Source organism: Drosophila obscura, unplaced genomic scaffold (assembly GCF_018151105.1).
Source record: "Drosophila obscura isolate BZ-5 IFL unplaced genomic scaffold, ASM1815110v1 contig_150, whole genome shotgun sequence".
Taxonomy (NCBI): Eukaryota; Metazoa; Arthropoda; class Insecta; order Diptera; family Drosophilidae; genus Drosophila; species Drosophila obscura.
Window position 1 is genome coordinate 4,184,614 of NW_024542736.1, and position 22,787 is coordinate 4,207,400.

Genomic DNA, 22,787 nt, shown 5'->3' on the forward strand with positions numbered 1-22,787 from the left:
AATACAACACATAGATGCACACACAAAGATACAGATACCGGGAAGATCCGATACAGATACAAATACTGGATGTGTATGTGGACAGATGCTTGAGAGAGGGGATCGAATAGATTTGAACAAAGGGTTAACTTTAACCTTAACTTTAACTTTGATGAGGGGATATTTACAAATCAGTTGGCTGTTATCCGTGTCGAAATAAGATGCGATTGGGTGAGTATTTAAGGAGGGAACTGTAATAGAATTTACCCTACTTACCACTCAATGAATAACTGGCGAAATATTTTCTATTTGTTTATATATTTTATTAATATTCTGTTCATATGTATAATTTGTTATATGTATATTTATAAGCATTTCATGTGTGTGTGTGTCTGTGTGTTGTTTCAGTTTTAGTTTTGGTTTGGTTTCTGTTTAGTTTGGATTATCTTAACATTTGATTAAAATTAGAAATAATTTAACTAATTATTTGGTAGTTGACACAGCTTGACACATTCCTCCCTCCCTCCCTCCCTCCGCATTCTCTGTTTACGAATAACACTTAACTAGCAATCATGGTTTGGTTGGGCCAGAGAACCGAAGAGGATGGGCTTAGCATTTCTCGAGCTGCACTTACACTTGACCAGCAATTGAAATATTTCGAAGCAGAAACAAAAAACACCACACCCACCTATAATATAAGGTATATGCATATTTATATATGGTCTATGTACACGGTGGAGGGGCCTTGGCTACGCTAAAAGCAAAACGCACGAACAATTTACAAGCCTAAATCTTATTGAGCAAGAGACATTTACATTTACAGGGCATGGGCATAGGAGAATAGTAGTAGAGCAGAGCAGTTGTGCGGGATTAGCCCCCGACCAGCCAGTAAGTAAGTATTTACAAGAGTTTTAGGAACAAACTATCAAAAACTTTTTGCCGTGGCATTTATAGATTTCGTTAGGGGTATGATGGGGTTGGGGTTGTGGTTGGGCATGTCAAGCGGGACTGGAGTAAGCCGTTGCTTGGATTGCGTTGAAACCAATTGGTGTGGACGTGGCCACGGTTATTCGGCCCGGCCCGGCTCGGCTCGGCTCGTCTCAGTAAGCCTTTTGGTTTATCGATTTATCCGCATCAGCTGAAGCAGCAGCAGCATCAGCAGCAACGGAAGACGATGTGGATGTGGATGTGGAAGTGGCCTCCATCGACTGAGTTGAGCCGGTGCCCAGACTCTCGTTGCGTTCCAGGCAATTGCCGCTTTTTGTGCACACCTCCGCCAGAGGCAGAGGAAGAGACATGGACAATGGCAGAGTCAATGGTGTCGATGACCGGATGGGAGTCTCTCGAGTCTCGTGCATCGTGTCGGCCTCGTGCTCCTCATCGGCCTCCACATCGATGGCGGCATCGTCCTCGTCCAAGGCCATGCGCTCCCTCTCCTCATCCGAATCGGCGTCCATCGAGCAGTGTCTCAGCAGGAACGGAGCGGGCGTGCGCGGCGGCATCGGGGGCATTGCTAGCACCATTGATGTGGGCGTTGGCGGCTTCATCAGCGACATGGGCGCCGCCAGGCACCCCACGCCCTATACCAGCGACGACAGCGGCGGCCGCGGGGGGCTGGTGTTGCGTGCAGCGGCCGCTGCATAGTACTGCATCGGGTGGTGGTGTGGCGGCGGTGGCGGAACGAAGCCAGCTGTTGTGCCGTCGTGGTAGAGCACCGGGACACGCACCAGCCGCTGGGCCGCATGCGCCATGTTAGCCATATTGGCGGCCTCCAGCTCGGCGGCCAGCTGACGCTTCCATTTGTTGCGGCGATTCTGAAACCAGATCTTCACCTGGGTCTCCGTGAGGCGCAGCGAGGCGGCCAGACCGGCGCGCTCCGACGAGCTGAGGTACCGCTTCATGTCGAACGTGGACTCCAGCTGAAAGACCTGCGCCCGCGAGAACACGGTCCGCGTCTTCTTCTTGCGCTTGGAGCCGTTGCCATCGCCGTGCGGCGAGGAGCTGTCCGAGGGCCCATCCGTGCCGTCGTCCTCCTCGATGATTTCCTCGCCATCGTCGTCCGACTCATTGGAGCTGGTGGGCAGCATGTACCCCCCGGAATGCGACCCGGCCATATGGTGCGTATGGTGCGCCAGGCCACTGCTGCCACTGTTGCTGCTGGTGGGCGTGCTGGGCTGATGTGGATGCTGTTGTGGGTGCTGCTGTGGATGCTGTTGCTGCTGCTGCTGCTGCTGGTGGTGCTGTTGCTGCTGCTGCTGATGGGGCTGGTAGAGTGGATGGTGGTGCGGGAACACCCACTCCGGGCGGGGGCGACTTGCTGCTGGCCTGACTCGAGCCGTTCGTGTTGGCAGTGCTGCTGCTGTTGTTGTTGTTGTTGTTGTTGTTGCTGCTCTGGTTGGGGCTCATGGAGGTGGGCGACGGGGGATTCTCAGTGGTGTTTGTGGAGGAGCTGTCTGCAAAGAGGCGGAAGAGAGAAAAAACGAGAGACACAGCGGGGTTAGTTGAGAGCGCACATTGGGGGAGAGCAGAAATTTTATTATTTGATTTGTCAGTCTCTAGTCTCGGGTTGGGTTGGGTTGGGGAGTCGCTCTGTCTGTGGGTGCTGGTGGATGGTGGTGCACGAAGGGTGACGACTGGCTTCGGCTAAGGGTTGTTCCAAGATGTTGTCTCTGTGTCTGTGTGTGTGTGTGTGTGCCGTGTATGTATATCTGTGTGTGTGTGTATCTGTGTGGCTGCACAGATTTAAGCTGCAACACTTAACCTCACACTTGTCTTTCCATTTTTGTTGCCTCTTTCTATTTTTGTACGTTTCATTTGTTATTGCTGCTGTTGCTGCTGCTGCGTAAAGCGCAGACGCGGAGAGCGCCACGCCACATATCCGGTCCTTACTCTTCTATGTGTGTGTGTGTGTGTGTGTGTGTGTGTGTGCCTGTCTGTGCGCTAAATTACCATTTAAAATGGCTGTCAGTCGGCTTGGCCGATTTTTTTTTATCGAAGCTTTTAGTTTTGATCTCATTTGAAAAGTTTAAATTGCTGTAATTTGCCTTGAATGGATTCCGAACCGGGCACAGCAGACAGCAAAGCAGAAACTTTACTTCAGGCTGGGCTTAGCCGGGAGACAGAGACAGGGACAGGGACAGAGCGGGGCGGAGTAACAGTGGAAATGAAGGTGATGAACTTAAGGCCAATTTACATGAACAAATGTAATTGCAATGACTCTTAATGCCAAAAGGGCCAATTAAATGGGATTAAACTGCCGCTGTCGCTGCTCGCTGCTGCCGTTGTTGCTGCTGCTGTTGTTGCTGCTGCATTTGTCTGAGTTGCAGTTGCAGTTGCACTTTGCAAAACGAGGCAACAAAACATGTCGGACGCTTTGTTCGTAACTCGTAACTCGATACTCGATTACAAATTGCAATTAATTGAAAATGGCGATTAATGCAGTCGTGTCCGCGGGTAGACACGGGCTACTGTACTCAACATTCCCACACAGGCTTCACCCGCAGCTGCACTGAGAGAATTTGCAATATTAAATTCAAATTTCTTAAAATGGAAATGTTATTTCTGGGTGCTACAGTAATCAGAGTTTAAATTTTGGCTGCGTATCTGCTGCTTGCTTGAGTTTACTTTTCTTCAGTGTACATTTTTCTTTGGCTTAAGACATTTACGTAGCCTGCTTCTGGGGGCAACATTCCTCGAGGCATTAGACCAGTCGGTCGCCGCCGTTGACTGTGCAAATTAAGTTGCATCGAATGCAACGAGATACTTTGAAGAATGTCTGACACGGCACATTCCTGACGAAAACGAAAATTGAAAACGACTGGTATACAGGCAAGGGGCAAGGGGGGCAGGGTAGTCGGCTAAGGCTAAGCCTCAGTGGTATGTGGCAATTGCCTCAGTGTTCAGTTCGCTTCAGTGGGTTGCAAGTGGTTGCTAACTCCGTTAGCTGGCAATTTTTAATCAACTTACCATGGGTGGGACTGTGGAACGGCAGGCGTTGTGGGGCCCAGGGCCAGCCGGGCGGACAGAGGGCGGCATAGCGCCCTGCCAGCGCTCCCCATTGCGAGATGAAGCCCAGTCTGTAATGGAAGAGAAGAAGCAAACACACACAAGATGTTGGTTGGTTGGTTAATAATGCCATCAATTATGCATTCTAATAAATGCGGAGAATCAGAGCAGAAATATTCACAGCCAAAAATAGCTGCCCAAAATGCTGGCTGCTCTCTCGCTCTCTCTCTCTTAGGCCATTAGGCATTTACCGGAGCATTTGCCGACGGCCAAAAAGTTGTTCGGGCTAAGAAAGTTGAAGAATCAAAGTTTGTCGGCTCGGCAGAGGACGGCGAGGAAGAGAGGTGAAAGAGCGACCCTTAAATGGCGACGACCAACCCCATAACTGGCAACAGCTGCTGCGAATTTGGCCTCTCCCAATCCTCCGCCCTGTGTAACTGTCTGCCTGTCTGTCTGTCTGTGTGTGAGTGTGTGTGTGTGTGTGTGTATGTGTAACCTTGTTAACTTTCTGGCTTAAAAGCATCTTTATAAATACGTTTTATTTATTTATGCTGGCATCGACCCAGAAGTTCGCAAGACGAAACACTTTTCGTTATAATGTGTTCCAGATTCGCTTATAGGAAAGTTCAGGATTTGGGGCGGGTTTTTGCCTACCCCAGGGGGGGGGGGGTCATTAAATCAAAGTTTACATGTCAAACCATTTCAGGCAGAAGCCTGAGCCAATGTCTTAGGCGAATGCCTCTGTGATTGATATATCGGTTGTGTCCGAATGAATTTCTGCTTGGGTCTCCCATTGCAGTCTCTTAAGCTTCCCACGCACCCAATGAACTTTGGTGTTTAGCCCGCAATGCAATTCTCACCAGTCTAAAATGCCAACAGCAGCAACACTGCGCCACCCTCTTCGCTGGTCTTGGGCTCGTTTTTGTTTTCATTCTCGCAGTCCTCCTTTTACAATAACGTTCTCTTGGGCTAAGCTCCCCTCCCACACCCTCTTACCCATGGCCCAGCCCTGTGCAGTGCAAACTTTGACCGTTTGGGCAAGTGACCCGTGCACAGACTGTGATTTCTCTTTTTGAGGCGGCAACCCAACCCCACTCAGACCCAGACAATGCAACCAGGGAAGGCAAGTCGTGTGTGTGTGTGTGTGTGTGACATTAACATTTAGTTGACCTCTTTCGTTGCGGCCAAGGGTGCATCAGGTGTGGAAATCAATAGCCAGCGCTCTCGCACTCTTTCCCCTATGCACTGCTTTTTTTTCCTCTCTCTCTATACCTCTCTTCTGCAGTAATGATTTTCAATTAAGTTTACTTTCAGACCAGGGAAATTATGAACCGCCCCCAACTGCTGCCGCTCCAATGCCAGTGGAGACGCTTCAAGGGCTTCCCCCAAGTTGCCAGCTCAAATCACTTCTAATGGGCTTCATGTTTACAGCGTCAATTGAGAGAAAGCCGCTTTGCCTTTCGGCTAGTTTGGCGGAAGCCAGAAGCCAGACCCCAAACAACCAGCAAGAAGAAACAAAATGCTGCTCAAGTTACTCATCTGTCAGCCTGCGCCCTGCGCCCTGTGGCTGGGGCTGGGGCTGGCAAGAGAGACAAAAGAAATTACCTCAATTACTGGGCTAATTTTTAGGCTTTTTCCCCCACACCAAACGAAACAACAACAACATGATAAATCAGCAACAGAAACAGAAAGAAGCTTGTTGCTATTTTGCTTAACTAATTACAGAAATCAAGAGACTCGAGTAATGAAATAAATACGGAATAAATGGGCCCGCGGCCACCACGGCCACCGCGGACAGCCGCCGACCTCCGTTCGGGTGTCACTCTGCGGCGGAAGTGGACGGCCATGTTTTAAATTGGAGTTGCGGGGGCGGCGACGACCAGCACCCCACCCCTGACTTCCGACACCCTAAACGCCAGAGAGCTGTCCGAACTGTGGGCGGGGGGCATCTGCTGTGATGCATTTGCTTTTATTTAGCTTTTAATGAATTGTTTGCGGTTCTCGCTTTGGGCTCCATTTTAGCCCCGGCCCAGCCCTCAGCTGTCATAATTCTTGGGCCGTCCTGGGCAACCTTTTGTCCAACGGATAAAAGTGTGCTATGCAATTGAGTTGTTCAACATGGCGTTCAACATGGATCCGTCCCCATTACGGGTTTAACTACAACGTCTCGGCTTGGGTTTGGGTTTGGGTTTGTGTTTGGGGCGTTTTGTCAACATTTTGCCAAAGAATCTTTGATGTTGACGGCGAACCGAGTTTCGGACTGAGCTGAGTGTGAGGCTTCCCATTGTGATGAGAGATCTGAGTAAAGTTCAAAGTGATTTTGCTGAATGGCTTGAGTTAAGGCTCAAGTGCGGATTCCAAGTAAATTGTGGCAATAACTGGAATTGACTAATTCATGGCACATAACAGAGGCAAATCTACGCCAGAGTTAACCCGCACATTTCGTCAGGGGCTGCACGGGGCCATACAATTGTCACACAATCCCCGAAAGCGAATTACAGAAATTAATTTAAATAAATAAATTTAAATGGAACTCTGCACAGGAGAGTGATCTCTATGCCCGCCGGGGACTGGAAAACCGCTTAGGAATCGCTCATGCATAGCAGATTTGCACACTCTAATTGGTCCCTCCTGTGCGGGACTCCCAATCCCAATGCATACGAATATAATGCGAGTATATGTGAGTGGAGTATATTCACATCGTTGACATTTCGAACGGGTGTCAGCGGTGCGGGCACTGGGCACTGAGAGCTACTCGACCTGGCCGCAGAAGTAGGCAAAATATTGAACACTTGAATGAACCAGGAGCACGGGACAGGGACAGGGGCAGGGGCAGGGGCAGGGGCGATGCTTTTGTCATTAAACAGGATTAGTGTGCAAATATCGCCCAATATTCGTATGCCTGGAGAGCGGCTTAGCCGTTAGGCCCATAGTCTGCAGCTACTTGCCACCAAAAAAAAAATACTTACGTATATGGAATATAAGGAAAATGGTGACATTTGTGAAGAGCTCGAAATTAGTTTCTATTTTTCTTTTTTTTTTGGTTGGTATTGTCGGTTATTGTCTGCCAACGCCATGGGAAGCCCGACCAAATGACACGCGTTCCGAGCAATGTGAAACAGAGGGAAAGTCAAACCTCAGATCTAGATCTGATGCGAGAACTGGAATGGAATATGTTTTGATTAAGGCACAGCCATAGAAATATCATCGCGATAAGGCTGTGGCAGTGCGCGCGGGAATCAAACGCCAGTCACCACTCTAAATGCCACAGTAAGATAATCCCCTCTGCGTCAGATACGAGATACGAGCAAATAGATAGGATTGGTTAGGTCCTGTCCTGATTCCTGATTCCCGTTTCCCTTCACCGTTCCCCATTACGATTGCCATTGCAATTGGATTGTAATTACTTCTGTGTGTGTGTGTGTGTAATTATAATGTCATCGTCCGCTTTTTGCGTCATCCTTGGAGAAAAGAACAATGCCAGAGGGTGAGGGGCAGCACCCTTTCCGTTTGGTGCTGTTTGGTCCGTTGGTCCTTTTGTTTCCAGTCTACTCACAAGCATATCAAGTTACACCTCCTCTTGAATGCTTTTCCCCGCCTCTCCTTTCACTCCACTTTTTTTGGGTGAAGTTAAAGCGTAATTAAGTAAACGCAATTGCAGCAGAGAGACCCACAGACAGACAGACAGACAGAGCTACCAAAAAAAAAAAAATAAAAGCCATTCCCCACTAATTAAAAACGTAAGCGCAACTGTCAAAATAGTTGAGGAACGAGGTGAAAGTCTGCTCAGAAGCCATCAGAGCCATTAAACGATCATTCAGCAATATTTCTGTGGCCCGGCATTAATCATTCCCGTGGCCCAGTTCGATGATCAAGCGATAAACCAGTCACATAGGCAGCCACACGTCAGCTGGGTAAGCGCCAAGCGCAGCAGGAGTCGACACTTGGACGAGGGCGAGATCGGAGATCCTTAATTGGGGTAAACCGGGAACGAGCACGGGCTACAGGGGACAGCGACAGGGACAGGGACAGCGACAGCGACCCTCGCCCAACCTGACTCTTCTTATCGTGAAGATCAGCGGCGCGAGCACGCGTAAATGAAATGAAAATGATCATTATTAAAAAAAAAACGCAGGAAGGGAAGACCTAAACGAGAGGGAGTCGTCCTCCCTCGTTGGAGTCCCCTCTCGTTGATCCGAGTTCATAAAATAAAAGTGCAATACATTCGTAAAGTTGTGTTCTGTTTTTTTTTAATTCAACACATGCCTTAATCGAGCCAAAACGAAATTCGATCTCTCATTTGGTATGCAACATTTTGAAAGCCGACTAAGTGGGGTTAACTTGCCAAGGTATACATATATTCTTTCTTTTTTTTTATTAATAAACTGCAGTTGGGGCATAAACAGCTGTACATATGCCTGTTTGTGGGTCACTTTCATTGCTGAGGGTTCATTCATTGTGGGCAGGGAACATATTTTGCATATGATACCGGAGCATTGTCAGTCTGTCAATCAGTCAGTCAGGAGGCAGTCGGTAAATTTCATTCACAAAAATTGTGCATTGAATTTCATTTAGGCAAATGTTATGTAACTCGATATGCTGGCCAAATTGATGGCCCCGTAATTCGATGTCTGACCGGTTAAGCGATTTTCTGTAAAAATTCGAGGTCAGCTAATGGCTAATGGCGATTGCAACTGAATTCGATTCGAATCTCTGGCAACAATAGAAAACCATTTGCATCTATCTTCACCCACATCCTTCACTTTATGTCTCGTATAACGTTTACTCAACATATTTTTGGAGACTTATCGGAGGCATCGCATTGCATCTTCCAGGCTACTTATTTTGTGTCTTTCCTGCGAAGCGATTTGTGTCACCTCCTTTTGTCCGGCCCCTGTCCCCCTGTCCAGGTGATTATACAAAATTGGCCCAACCAAAATTGAGAAAACAAGTGAAATTGTAGCCTCTCATTGAGGGAACGCTTGACTTTTTGGTTTCAGGTTGGTTCAGAGGATCCTAATCTGGGTCTGCGTCTGCGTCTGCGACTGAGTTCTGAGCCTAAGCTGTGTGTAGCTGTGCTGGCCGAATGTTTTCAAATCTTTTTCGTCAGACCTACCTGGAGAGCATGGCTGCGTCCTGGGGTCCGCCAGGACCCGGGTGTGGCAGTTGCGGGATCGGCGTTATCAGTGTGGAGGCGCCGTTCTTCTTCGCCGGCTCGCTGCGGCTCAGGATGCTGGAGATGGAGAAGCTGGTGAAGCCGTTCGAGCCCGTGGTGGCCTTGTTCCCGTTGCTGCTCCCGTTGCTGTCGTTGCTGTTGGCTCCAATGGAGGCCGCTGCTGCCGCCGCCGCTGCTGCCACCGCTGCCGCCGCGGCCGAGGCGCAAGTGTTGTTGTGGTTCAGTGTCTTGCTGTTGTTGTTGTTCAGGCTGTGGCCCTGCAACTCCTCGCAGCCATTTCGGTCCGGCGACTTGGGCGGCGGACTGAGCCGCTCCCCATGGTGCTGCTGGATGTGCTGGTGTGCGGTGGGGGTCAGGGCGTGCTGCAGCAGTGCGGGATGTGTGGCCACGTGTCCGGTATGCAGATGCCCGAAGCTGTGGAGCGCATGGTGCAGCGCCAACCGGATGGCCGCCCAGCGTGCTCAGATGATGCTGCAGATGGTGGTGCAGCACCGCCGGCGGCACAGCGCCTCCATTGGGACTGTGGTGATAGTGTCCCGTTGTGGCCGCTGACGAGGATGTGGGCGTGCCGGCGGCTGTGTTGGGCGTGGAGCGGTGCGTTGGTGTGGCCGGCGGCGTGCTACCGTCGGCGGAGCGGGCCGGCGAACGGGCCAGCGGACTATCCCGGCCGTTGCTCATTCCGGCGGCGCCCAGTGGACTCGGCTCGGGACTGGACACCACACTGATATCGACTTCAGCCTCAGAGGAAGACATGGCACTTGTTTTGTTTTGGTATTTGGTATTTGGCAACTTAGTTCTTATTTTATTCAAGCACAATCAATCTTTTTCACCAGTCTAGAGTTCACTGAATGCTGTGTGGGCCAGGTGCCAAGTGCTAAGTGCCACGAAAATCAGTTGTCGATGGAAAATGTCGCAGATTTTCCGCAGGCGAGAGCGCAACCGAGAGAGAGAGAGAGACACGTCTGCACCGTTTGATCAACGTTTCGCATTTAACTTCAAATGTTTCTGTTAACAGACGCAAAAGTCCTCGGCACGGTCTCAGGTCTCAGTCCTCCATGTCCTCTGCCCTGCCTCAGTCACTGTATAGGTGGTGTGTGTGTGTGTGTGTGTGTGTGGGAAAGCGATCGTTTAGTATTTTTATTGTTTCAGTCTCTAGATTTTTAACCCCCGGTCTCGTGTCCGTGTCCGTGTCCGTGTTTGTGTCCGGAGAGCCTCTGCCTCTGCTGCTGCGTCGCGTCGCTCGACTGAAACTGAAACCCACTGAGGTGGTTGGTTGGCTGCCAGCTCTGGAAATTCTTTTGGTCTTTGCGCTAAATGGTTTTTCACCAGTTTACAGCACACACACACCCGTGCAGAGAGAGATCCAGAGCAGAGCCCAAGCTAAAGTGCGTGCAGAGAGCGTGATATATTGTACCTGTGTAGGTCTGTATGTCTGTGCTGCTACCCCTCTGGGAGGGTGTGTCCCACTCTCTCTCTCTCGCACTCTCTCAGTCCCTCTCTCTCTCTCTCTCTGTGGGTCGGTGTGCCTCTCTTTCTGGCAGGGTTGCTGCTGTTGCTGTTCTCCCCTTTTTCCATTCCACTTGCAGCTGGGTTTGGGAACTTCTTTTCGTTTATTTCGACAATTGCACTGCAACCGCATCGACAGACACTTTTTCTGTGGCAGGAGCAAAAAGCTTGAAAATTGCCGAGAAGCAGCAGGAGCAGAGGAGCACAAGCAGAAGGCATAGAAGAGGAAAAGTTTGCATCCGAGCCAGGGAAACACTTGGCATTTGGAACATGCCTAAAGTGAGGGCGCACTCGGCTCGTCTTTCGAGTCTGCTCGTATACGGTGTGTAGCTTCTAGGTGTGTGTGTGTGTGGGTGTGGGTGTGGAAGTGTGTCTATTGAAATGCCAATATAAAATCAATCAATTGCCACCTAACAGAGGTCAAGTGCTGCTCTGTGGCGCCATTGAAATTTTCCTGCTGCCGCCACGCAGCAGCAACAGCAGCAGCAGCAGATGGCAACTTTTTTGACCAGAAGTGTTGGGGAATACATGTCTCAATTGATTGCAACTTTGCGGTTTACTGTTTGAGTGGATGCATTTATTTCGAAAAGCAAATATTTATCCGAATATGAGCGTGTGGATCATGTGATGTGTTTTTGGGGGGTAATTGGGGTATTGAAAAGGCAATATGCACAAAATAATTAAATCCTAGAGCACATATAATATATGTTGCTACATTTCATCTTATAAATAAATCAAGAGAACTAAGACTGTAGTTGGATAATTTAAATAAAACATGAAAATATTTTTTAAGTCTAATCTAAATTCTAATCCGAAATTCTTCGTCTGAAAAATGCGAAAATATTCAAGTTTTGTGTATGCTTATTTTATTATGATTCTCTACTAATAAAAATAGATTAAAAAACAAATTTACTCAAAATTCCTTTCGTTATTATTTTCAGATTCTATAGACCAGGATATGAGCATCGAATATTAAGGATAGTTTCCACATATTGTATGGGATACTTTCACACATACTCGTAAGATGTATCTGTGTAATTTCGTTTTAATTAAGACCCTTCCCCTTGCTACTTCCAGTCGCCTTTGCAGTACATTTAGCTATGACCCAAAATGACTTCTCCAACAAATTGTAGCTTCACTCCCATAGCCGGACAGACGTCTTCAAAGCTCAATGCGCTACTGTGTTCCATTCCACGACGTTCCGCTCCGGCGGGCAGAAACCCTCCCCCATGCACTGCCCCATACAGGCGGCCATTTTTACAACTGAGCGCTGCAAAAGCGGAGTAGAAATGAGATGAAAACTTTGCAGACAAAGAGAGCGCACCAGAGATAGAGTGAGATGCAGATAGACAGAGAGAGAGAGAGAGAGGCAAATTGAATTTTTAAATGCTTTCGCTTTTTATGAGACAACCACGAAGCATTCAAAGAGTGTTGCAAACAATTTGGCCGAAACAAAAAAAACATTAGGCGAGTCAATTACACGGAGAGAGCGAGTGAGACTTTCTCTCCACTCTCCCCTCCCTTTATCTGTCTCTCTCTCTCTCTCTCTCTCTCTCTCGCTCTCTGTCTGGTTCTCTGTGAAGGCGTGGCCAAGTCAGACCAATGAGCGAGTCCGATTTGGCCAGTTGCTGGCGCTGGAGAACTTGTGGAAGAGTCAGCGACGGCAAAAACGAATCGAAACCAAAACGAGATAAAAGTAGAAACATTTCTAGCTCAGACAGCGATGCCGAAATATGCGTAGAAATTCATGCGCAATTACATTTATCCTGTTTAGAAGATTGCTTTTGCCAAAGTGCGTCTCCTCCAAGTGATGACGCGGCAGCGCAACCCCTATGCCCTATGCCCTACACCCCATTAACTACACCACATACCCTACACTCTTCTGCGCTAGTGGGTAGCACTACGAGTATATGGACGTTTCTCTGAATTTCCCACTGTGCATTGCTTGGTTTTGTGTGCGTATTTTGATGGAAAAAAAAGGGGGGCAACAACAGCCACGGGACTTGATGCGAGGAGGTGCGACAACATCGACGGGTTCAAATAGTTTCCGACACTTGGGCATTGTCCCACTTTCATTGCGAACCCAATCCTTCCATGGAAATTGCGTTGCTGGTCTCCGTTGTCTCCTTTCCCCCCAGCGAACTTCAGCTTTGCATTGATTGCATTCATTTTGGGAAAACTTGAAAGGCCAACAGGCCCTCAGGAACCCAAACACACTGAAACAAACACTAAAACAGCCGAAGAGAAACCATTAATCTCAATCCCTGACCACTGGCCGGGGCCAAGCCACAAAAATTCCAAAAGCTCTTTTGCTTGGAACATTTAAAAGAAATAACAAACTGCTCAACTGTCGGACAAAACGATTTCTACAACAAATTGCACTGCAATAAAAGCAATGCACAGAGAGAGAGAGAGAGAGAGACCCGACCACCGTTAGAGAGCAGCCGAAAGAGATGGAGAGTAAGTAAAAGAGCCATAAGCAATGCAGACAACTTTGTGTGTGTGTGTGTGTGTGATGTTTCTGAGCGTGTCTGTGCATGCTCGGTGGCAAAGGAGTGTAGCAGCTCTAATTGACGTACGAGCAAAGTGGGAGTTGCAATTTTCATTGACTCCACTTTAGTTTTCCGAGCCACAGAACCTACGAGTACACACACACACACACACACACAAGCGGAGACTTACACCAACACAGATGGGATGACGAGAGTGGAGAGATGCGATGGAGAAGAGAGCCTGCCTGCTTGCCTGCTCGACTTAACTGCAATTAATTTGGCAATTGAAGCTGCTCTCAGCAGGAAACTAACATTATTTTGGACACGGCACCACCGAGACACACTCCATTCCCATTTCGGAAATTTGGCAGTTTTGATTTTCAAACAGAGAAACCCCCCCCACACACACACACACACACACATTAGGCAAATGGCCGGTGAGGGGAGCGGGCCTTTGTTTGTTTTTGTTTTGGTAGCATTTAGCATAATAGGCGAAAAGCATGCCGAAACAATAAACGTGGAGTGGACATGGCAGGGCACAGAACGAGCGAATGAATGAGCGAATGAATGAATGAATGAATGAATGGAATGGTTAAAAGCAAATGGAGTTGTTGTCCACTCCTCCTCCACCCACACACTACACTATGCTACATGGCACCCGCACCCCACCAGCCACCCATCACATCATTATTATCCTTTTGGCTATTTGCTATTTGCGGGCTATTAGTCAGCTAAATTTGTGTGACGCGCTATTCCTTTGCTTTTGGGGCTTGGCTTTTGTCTTTTTTCAGAATGCAGAACAATGGCGGGCATGGAAATATGAAAGCGCACAGAAGTGGAGCGCGGAACACACGCAAACCCCCCCCAAAAACCCATCGAACACCATCCCAAAACCCAACCCAATTCCACGCAACTCAACACAACCCATAACCAGGAGCCACCCCAAATAAAACCCACCCAACCACCTACGACCAACCCCACAGTGCTCGTAAATAACGCTTTAGACTTTGATTTAAATAAATTGTATTGCGAACGGTAATATTTTATGATTTCAACAGTTGAACAGTTTTCGTTTCCGTTGCGTTCCGATTTTCTTTCGCTTTTCCCCACCCATGGGGAGCCCCCCTCGTTGGTTGGCCCTTTCTGGCCGACCTGATTGAGTGCCATTTCTGGGCGCAAAAAATTTACGAGAGACTCGTATGTTCCTGCAAGACACCGAAATACAGAGCCCAGAAGAGCAGGGGAATCAATTGAAATCTAAACATCAAATATTAAATAGAAAAGGGAAATACTTTGGCCAGAATGGAGTTCCCTTTCGGTGTGCACGCAGCTCTAATTAAACAGACAAGTGCAGAACACAGAGCACAGAGCACAGACAATGGCCAAAAGCATTTACGGTTTTGATTTTAAACAATTATGTTGTATGTACTATTCACAATCAGGAGAACGGTATCGAGCTGGACCATCCGACCAAACAAAGGCACCGCCAACAGTATAAAATTACCAATTTGCAGCAGAATCGGGCTTGGGGCGGGGAAATCTGTGGATGCGGAGATGCTGAGAGAGGCAGACAGAGACTCATAAGAGAGAGAGAGAGAGAGAGAGAGAAGAACGATTGTTGAACGAATTGAATCCTTTTGGCTGGCAATACGCTTGGAAATCAATGGCCAAGAACAAGAAGCAGCCCCCGAGTCGGGGGGGAGGGCAGAATCTGATATGGCTCTGTGGCCAGCGCAGCGTTGGAAAATTGACAGATTAATTATTGGTTACCAGTTGCTTGGCCCGAGGGTAAGGCGCAAACGATCTGTGATTTGAAAAGTGGGAGGTGAAATAATAATATTTCCGTACTTAGATAATGTAAATAGGAATCTAAGAAAACCAGAAAATTATGCCAAAATTAAGTTTGTAACAGTCCTGGACGGGTTACCATTTTGTAGATACATAAAAGATACATTCATACATATGTACATATATGTATAATATTTTTAAATATTTTTAGATAAAAGTATTTTTAAATTAATATCATATATTTTATTTGTTGATTAAAAAACCAGGTAATTTCATAGTAATTTCCAAAGAATTTCAATCATTTATATAAAATAAAATAAATAATATATAAAATTTGCATTCATTAATTTTCATCATAAAATATTTAAAAAATATAATTATCAGCCATGGGTGACAAGTCATTTATGTACAAGATGGTTAAACATTAAATATGCATGGAGCAGCCATCTTGGCAGCGCTATTATGCCTTTACATGTCCCTTTGGGTTGACGATCCCTACAAATGGGAAACCCTTCCATCACTTTTCGCTCTGCGCCCCACCCTTAGCGGACCCCGATGCCCCTAGCTTTTGTGTGCCGCCTAATTTTGCAACTGAATGGCTTTGCCGGCAAAAGGATCGCACAGGATCCACTTGAAAGACGATCGCGGATTAATGCGATTAACTTACAGTTGATTTCAGCACAAAAATAAAGGAAAGGAAAGGAAGGGAAAAATCGCTGAATGGGCGCGGCATCCGAATGAAATGAAATGAAAAGTAAAAGTTTCAAATTAACGGGAGAGATCCTTGCAACCGTAGCGGCATCGATGTCGGCGCGCACAAACACTGCGAAAATCGCGCTAAAGTCCTTAATGCCGCTAGGATGCGCACGCACAACAGAGACAACAGACAAACCGCCGACAGGAGGACAAAGAACTCACAGATAGACAGACGGACGGACCCGGAGAGCGGCAAATAGCGGCTAAGACTTAATTATTTTATAAGACGACCCCTGGCTCAGCGGGGGCCCGAGAGGACCGCCCAGAGTGCGTGTGTTGCACAGTGTCCCTGCCCCTGCCCGCCTGCCTGCCTGCCTCCTTGCGGTTGCTCCCGTGTAGCTCAATTGGCCTTCAAAGGCGAAGAGTCACCCACCCAAACGCCCCGCCCAGTCTCGGCCGACTCTGGTCAAAAGGAAATATCAATTTGTCGCCACATCATAAAAAGCAATGCAATAAAATTACCTCCCACCAGCAGCACCACACTCACACACCTAACCAGCCAGTCAGCCAGCCAGCCAGCCAGCCAGCCAGCCATCCCAAGCATTCAAGCCACATGTACGTACTCGTATAGAGAGCCCCTCTATCTCTCTGTCAAATCCCACATTCAATTTCGCACTGCTTTGTGCGCAAAATCCCCAAAGGAATCAGCACGGAGTCCGCCTCCCTGCTACCCACACACACCCAACCACCCAGCCCAACCACCCACACAAAGCCTCAACCAGCAAGGCAAAAGCAAGACAGAGGGAAAAAACAAAGATAAAACGGGAATCACATCGTAAATGGTAAATGCAATTCGCGTATTTTATGACGCGCCGTTTTGATGGCGCAAAAGTGCTACCCATCTAGAGATACACCCATATCCACGTCCCCAACCATCCCAACCAGCCCCCATCCTGCCACACACCTACAGCAGGGAACTGCAGAGAGCACAATGGCTCATAGAGCTGGCCCTGGATGATAGTGCTGTCTGCCTGTCTGCCTGTCTGTCAATGTGTGGCTGTGTGGCTGTGCTGCGGTTCTGCGCACCGCCATGATGCCAAAGTAAGCTGAACAATAATAAGAGACAAGCTAAATAATAAAATAAATAACGAAGAACAATTCAATTATTTTTGGGCGAATGTTAAAAGCAGCAACGCAATCACGGCACAAAGAGAGCCAGCCACACAGATACTCGGGCCCAAAGAGTGCTTCGACTTGGCTAATGATGATGCATTGTGCTTGGATTTGCACTGGGCTAAGTTCGTGGAAAATGCTTTTTTCAGGCATAGCTAAAGAAAATCTAGAAGTTTATAGCTAAAGAAAAATCCATTTTGGAATACAAGAATACAAAAATCGACCTAAAATAGTTTCTTAAACTATACTTCTTGTTATTCGTCGTACTCAGTGAACCATCAAAAGTTTTGGGAATCCTTCTTATATTGAAAACATTTTTGACTACCAGTTTTATAGCTAAATTCTTAACATTTGACTGAGTTTTGCCCACGACCCCCCCTCCAAGTTAAGTCCCACAAATCGTAATGATATTGTTTTCCAAGCAAACACGCAACTATTCAGATTCAGATTTTCAGATTTTCGATGGCCGCCATTTAGCAATTATCTTGTGAATCTCGGACGGAGCACAGCTGGATATCGAAAAGGTTTCCATATCAAATATAGAAAATATAACAAATTTTTAATTGAGGCCGGGCCAACAAAGGCCTGGCCCGTTGATGTAAATGCAATTTAATTGTAATCCAATTTGTTGCCAACACAACGAGCAGCCAAACGCACGGACGGAGTCGGGCAAACGGTAGCAGTGATACCTGGATAGCGGCATTAGATCGGCTTAAGATATGCGCGATTCCAGGTCCAGTTCTAGCGCAGCACGGCACCACCGCACCCTTCCTATCCTGACCAGCCACATATTTGCATTGCAAGCACTTACACAAAGGACGAGGAACCGAAGTAAACCCTACCTAGCAGGGGCAGATCTCGAAAAATATGATTTCCATAATTCACTTCGGGATAGAGAAGAGACTCGAGGCTGAGTCGCCTGGCGCCAGTCTGAGTCCGAGCCACTGGCAATTATGTGCTCAACTTTAGTTAGATATAGATACAGAGATATGGCCAGATATGCGTATAGTAGTCGTGCTCCCCGGCCAAGTGCACAACTGAGGGCGTGCGGCCTGTTGGCTAAACATGGCTACTGTTCACTTGGCACAAGAGCAGGCCGAAAATGAAATTAAATGAATATGTTTATGGATATACTTGTACTTATAGGATGTGGCAGTCAGCGGGCATCATCATCATCATCATCATCATCGTCGTCGTCGCCATTGTCCCTTCCCCTAATGACGGCGACCCGTGAGATTTTTATCAATCAGATTGGGCTCTCTCGGATCTTCCATTCGTGTTTTGTAATCAGGCGTAAAATTAACAGCAAACAACGCGGAAATCAAAGTGGTTGAATGCCTCACGTCACGTGCGCGCACTCCTAATGTCAGGGAGTGAGGTAGAGAGGCAAGGGCAAGAGTAAATACTCGCATATAGTTTAAACAAGGCATTTATACACTTTATGGTTTCTGACAGGCCCTGATTCTCCCAGCTCGATTCCTCACATGCAAATGGGAGAATGTAACCTCTGCCTCAGCTACTGTTGCTGCTGCTGTTGCTGCTGCTGCCATCCCATTATAACGAACCCCGATCCGGATGCTAGTTTTAATGCCTGCACCCCTTCGCAGAGCCCACAGCCCTTAGCCTGTTAATAAAGTTGTTCAAGTGTACTCGAGTGGCATATGTTACGGCCGGGACTTGGCCCTGATTCTCGTTATGGGTCTGAGTCTTTGCCATGGCCATGGGCATGGGCATGGGCATGGCCGAAGCTTGAGAGTTGTGCGTGTCTGGCTTTTGTTATATCACACAGGATTAGGCATAATGAAGTGTTTTAATGCGTTTAGGCACACAAACACATCCAGGGAAGTAGCTGGCAAAGTAATTAAATTGTAAACATTTTACGGTTTAATATACTTCAATTATAATAACCGATAACACAGGCATTAGCTATCTCAAATCTATAAAGTTCCACAGCGCTATTACACCGATAGAAAAAAGCCCTGGAATTTTAATATTTTCACTTAGATTTTAATATTTATGCCATTGATTTTCATCCAAGAGTGGTTGTATTAAAATTGAATATTTTTCACTTAAATTTTGATATTAATATGGAAATATTTAAATTTAATAATTTCATATTTAAATTTAATATGTTTCATATTCGAATTTAATATGTTTCATATTTAATGTTAATATGTTTCTTCATATTTAAATCTAATATGTTTCATATTTATATTTATATTCATTTTTAACTAATTGGTTATTATTTTGCGTACGCAAATTACATTTCAAGTCCTCATGGTGTGAATTGGTTAAAGTTTTCAACTAGAAATAATCGCAACATGAGTAGGACTGCATTGGTGGTGATTATGCCCCTGCGCTAAGATAATTTTACTATGCATTCAAGGCAGCAGCAGCTGGAACTAGTTGGGAATTCGAGGGACATAAAAAAATAATATAAACACAGTTAAAATAAATACAAAAAATATTCTCGATCTCCCCGATAGATAAATCCAACAAACTGAAAAGATGTTATATATAATAGCAGGGCTCATTGGAAAACTGCTATTTCTGTTAATTTAATATTAATTATACAATTTACTTATTGTTTAAACAGACAGATTGTAAATAAAGAGAAGAGAGAAACAAAAAAAAATGTAATATGGAATATTTAAAATAAAAAGATTTTCCTTTTGATTATAAAAGAAAAATTTTGAAATCAAGTCATAATAATATTCAATTTAAATATGAAACATATTAAACTACAAATTTAATATATTATAGTTATTTTGAAGTGTTTTGTATTTAGATTAAATATGACCGTATTAAAAAAGCATTTTTAATACATTTATATTTGAATCAAAGTGAATTCTATTAAATTTTACTATGTTTGTATTTAAAAATGGCATTTTAAATTCAAATATGATTGTAGTTATTATTATTATATATATTGCTACCTTTTTTCTATCAGTGTAGCTATAATTAAATAGTTACAGCGGAACATAATTATCAACGCTGTATTCTTTCTTGAATATTCCACAAAACTTAAACAACGAACTAAATATTTCAATTAAATTAATGAAACTATTGGCGTTTGATCAGTTGAATCATTGTTATAATATTTTTACTATTTAGCTTAAACTAGAAAATTGGGCATAGAGAAGTGCGGGGAAGTGTCCCACACACAATCTACTTGAGCCATGGCCAACTCCCCCAACTAATTGAGTGCCAACCAACTTCCGTTTCCGACCATGACCACCTGTGCACCCTCCCCACCACACCTCTGCAGGCTTCCTTTTGTTTTCGGTGTTCGTTTTCTTCCATTTTGTACACCTTATTTCATTTGAAATTTGATTTTTTATTCATTTTGGGACATTCGTTTTGAATTGTGGCACCGGTGAGTGAGTGAAGGGGGGCGGGCAAGGGACGAGAGGGAAAAACCATTAAAGAAATTACATGCTGCTGCCACCAGCTCCTGTCCACAGGCTGGATGGATGGATGGATGAGTGTCGTGGGTGTTGGGAACGGAGCTGTAGACGTGGTCGGGGTAAATGCAATCGCATTGATGTTTAAAAAGCGACGACTATGGCGCTTAAATGTCTGTAACTGGGCGTCAATATACGTTCGTTTCGATAGAGTGGTGGGCAGTGGGAGGTACACTAGGGGGCGTGCCCAGGGTAGGCAAGAGAGTCGCTCGTTTTGTGGGCAACAAACATCAAAGTGATTGAATTGTTGCGATTGCTTTGAAAATCAACAGCCATCCCGGGAAAAGTGTGCCTAGAGAGAGAGAGAGAGAGAGAGAGAGAGAGAGAGTGGGGAAAATGGCATTTGTATTTAAATTAAATTAAAATTGCCTACATTTGAGTTTGAAAGATTCCTATGAAAGTGGGTGGGGATTGTTCTGTGGGCTTTGTAGAGGGCTTCGGAGTTTAAACACTCGAGGTGTTTTCCATTCTTAGACATTTCTGAACCCTGCAGAGTGTAGGAAGATTCTTTTCTGAACTTTACACAGCCCCATCTTTAGCTACAAGCATTTATTGTAAGTCGGAGCCAGACAGACTTTATTAAACAGCTGCAGATCTATTTTAACATATTTTTTTCCAAGCTTCAGTTAATATATAAAAATCGTATTACTATAGAAGATCGATCTACCAGGATAAGGCAAAATAAAAGGCCTTATTTTTTCTTGTTTGTGGTTATGGCGGTTTTCCCCCGCCCACTCGTATGGCAAATGCATTTTGGCTGTTTTTCGCTGCTGCTGCTGCTGCCATCGATGCTATACGATATAGTTTTCCATTGCAATAAATACAAATTAACAGGGGCGCCTTTGGCAGCCACGTTGGAGCCACATCCACGCCATCCACCCAGTCCCAACCCTCTTGGCCCCTGCTGCTATCGTGCGCGTTTGTTTACCAACAATTGCCATTAAAATTTAAACCAGAGCAATTATTATTAATGGTCGAGAGCGCTTTTTATAAATGTATTCAAATTGCTGCAAATTGTGCGCTGCAATAACAACAAAGCCATGCAAGCTGCGAGCTGCGAGCTGGGCGCTGGGAGCTGGGGGAAATTGTAGCCAGCCACAACAGCAGCAGAAATCAATGGCAATAATTTTCACGCCATTTTAATGCATCTCTCTCTGTGAAAGGGATTGGCCAAACCAGAATGAGTGTGATGGTGTATGGGGGGATATATACATAAAAATATATACATATGTACATATGCCCATACGAAGTGGGATGAATGCTGATATTATGAAAATTATCGGAAAAGCAATGAAAATTCCATGAATACGTGAATTAATCTATGTACTGATACGCGTACACACATAGTACTTGATTGAAAGGGTAATTGATATGGTAATATTAATTATTAACGTTGACTAATTGGTTAACTAGGGAGGGATATGTACTACATCTATAAAGTAAATAACCCAGCTACATACATATGATTTTTAACATATAAAACTAGTATAAAGATAAATTCCGCAAAGCAAAATTTATCTAAAAAACAAATATTTTGAGTAATTTGCCAAATCAAATTCTCTTGTTTCATTATTTAATGTTTTGTATTGTGTAAATCAATTACCTTAAACAGGAAACTCCTGCCAATATTCCGAGGTCCTCTAATACAATAATATGCAGCCAATCAGAGCCAATAATTATTGGAAGTTGATATCCCTAGTGGAGAAATTTTTTGTCATTGACAGCAAGGCTGATGGTGGAGTGCAGGTGTGAAGTGTCTCAGACGGAGCCCAATTCTCACGCCACGAATGCGATACTTTGGCAATGCCGAATGCGGCATTGTGCTCCGTGTGCACACTTTCTTAATTAACTGGCAAACATCTCGAATTTCCAAACACAAAAGTGTTAAAAAAGAGCATCAAAGAAAGAAATTGCAGGAAGATGGGGAGAGAACAGAGTGAGAGAGAGAGACTGAGGACACTGAGGATCCTTGGTATTTCTATCTATCTCTCCAACTGATATGAATCACATTAGCTAGATTTGCATCAGGATTACGCGTTGCTCCGAACAGGAGCACTCATCACCTCGAGCCTAAGCCGGGGCAGGGGCATTGTGACAATTGTCACAAATCAAGAGCGCCCTGAGCCCTCGGAATCTGGGCCAATCTCTGGGTGAGCACACTCGAGAGGGAAACAAAAACGTAAGCAGATTTGTGCTAATATGACGGCATCTGTTTGACAATGAGGACAAGATGAAACTGAGGATGAGGCAGCGACAGCGACTGCGGCAGGAGAAAGAGACCGAGCGGCACCTGAGCAGCTTTGAAAGTGCGTGTGAATGTCGGCAACGCCTTCAGAGAATCCCCGAGCTGAGCCAGCAGAGATCCCAATGGCACGGCACACGTACGCCCGATGCGACGAGGACCACATCTTCAAGTGGTGTTTGCTTAAATTATGTAAATCTGCGCAAATCCTGCGGGCGGGCCGGGGGATTGAAAGCGATATGTGAATCCCGAGCAACGAGTTCCGA

At 45.9% G+C, this 22,787-nt stretch overlaps 1 protein-coding gene across 1 annotated transcript; it reads right to left on the bottom strand.

Annotated features, from left to right (window-relative positions):
• Positions 1 to 500: 500 nt before the first annotated feature.
• LOC111068645 (homeobox protein Hmx) lies at positions 501 to 10,335 on the bottom strand. The gene is given in 5 exon segments (XM_022358286.2): positions 501 to 2,273; positions 2,275 to 2,432; positions 3,946 to 4,055; positions 9,101 to 9,597; positions 9,599 to 10,335. Coding segments are annotated over 5 exon segments (2,274 nt in total). The 5' UTR covers positions 9,914 to 10,335; the 3' UTR covers positions 501 to 1,079.
• Positions 10,336 to 22,787: the final 12,452 nt, after the last annotated feature.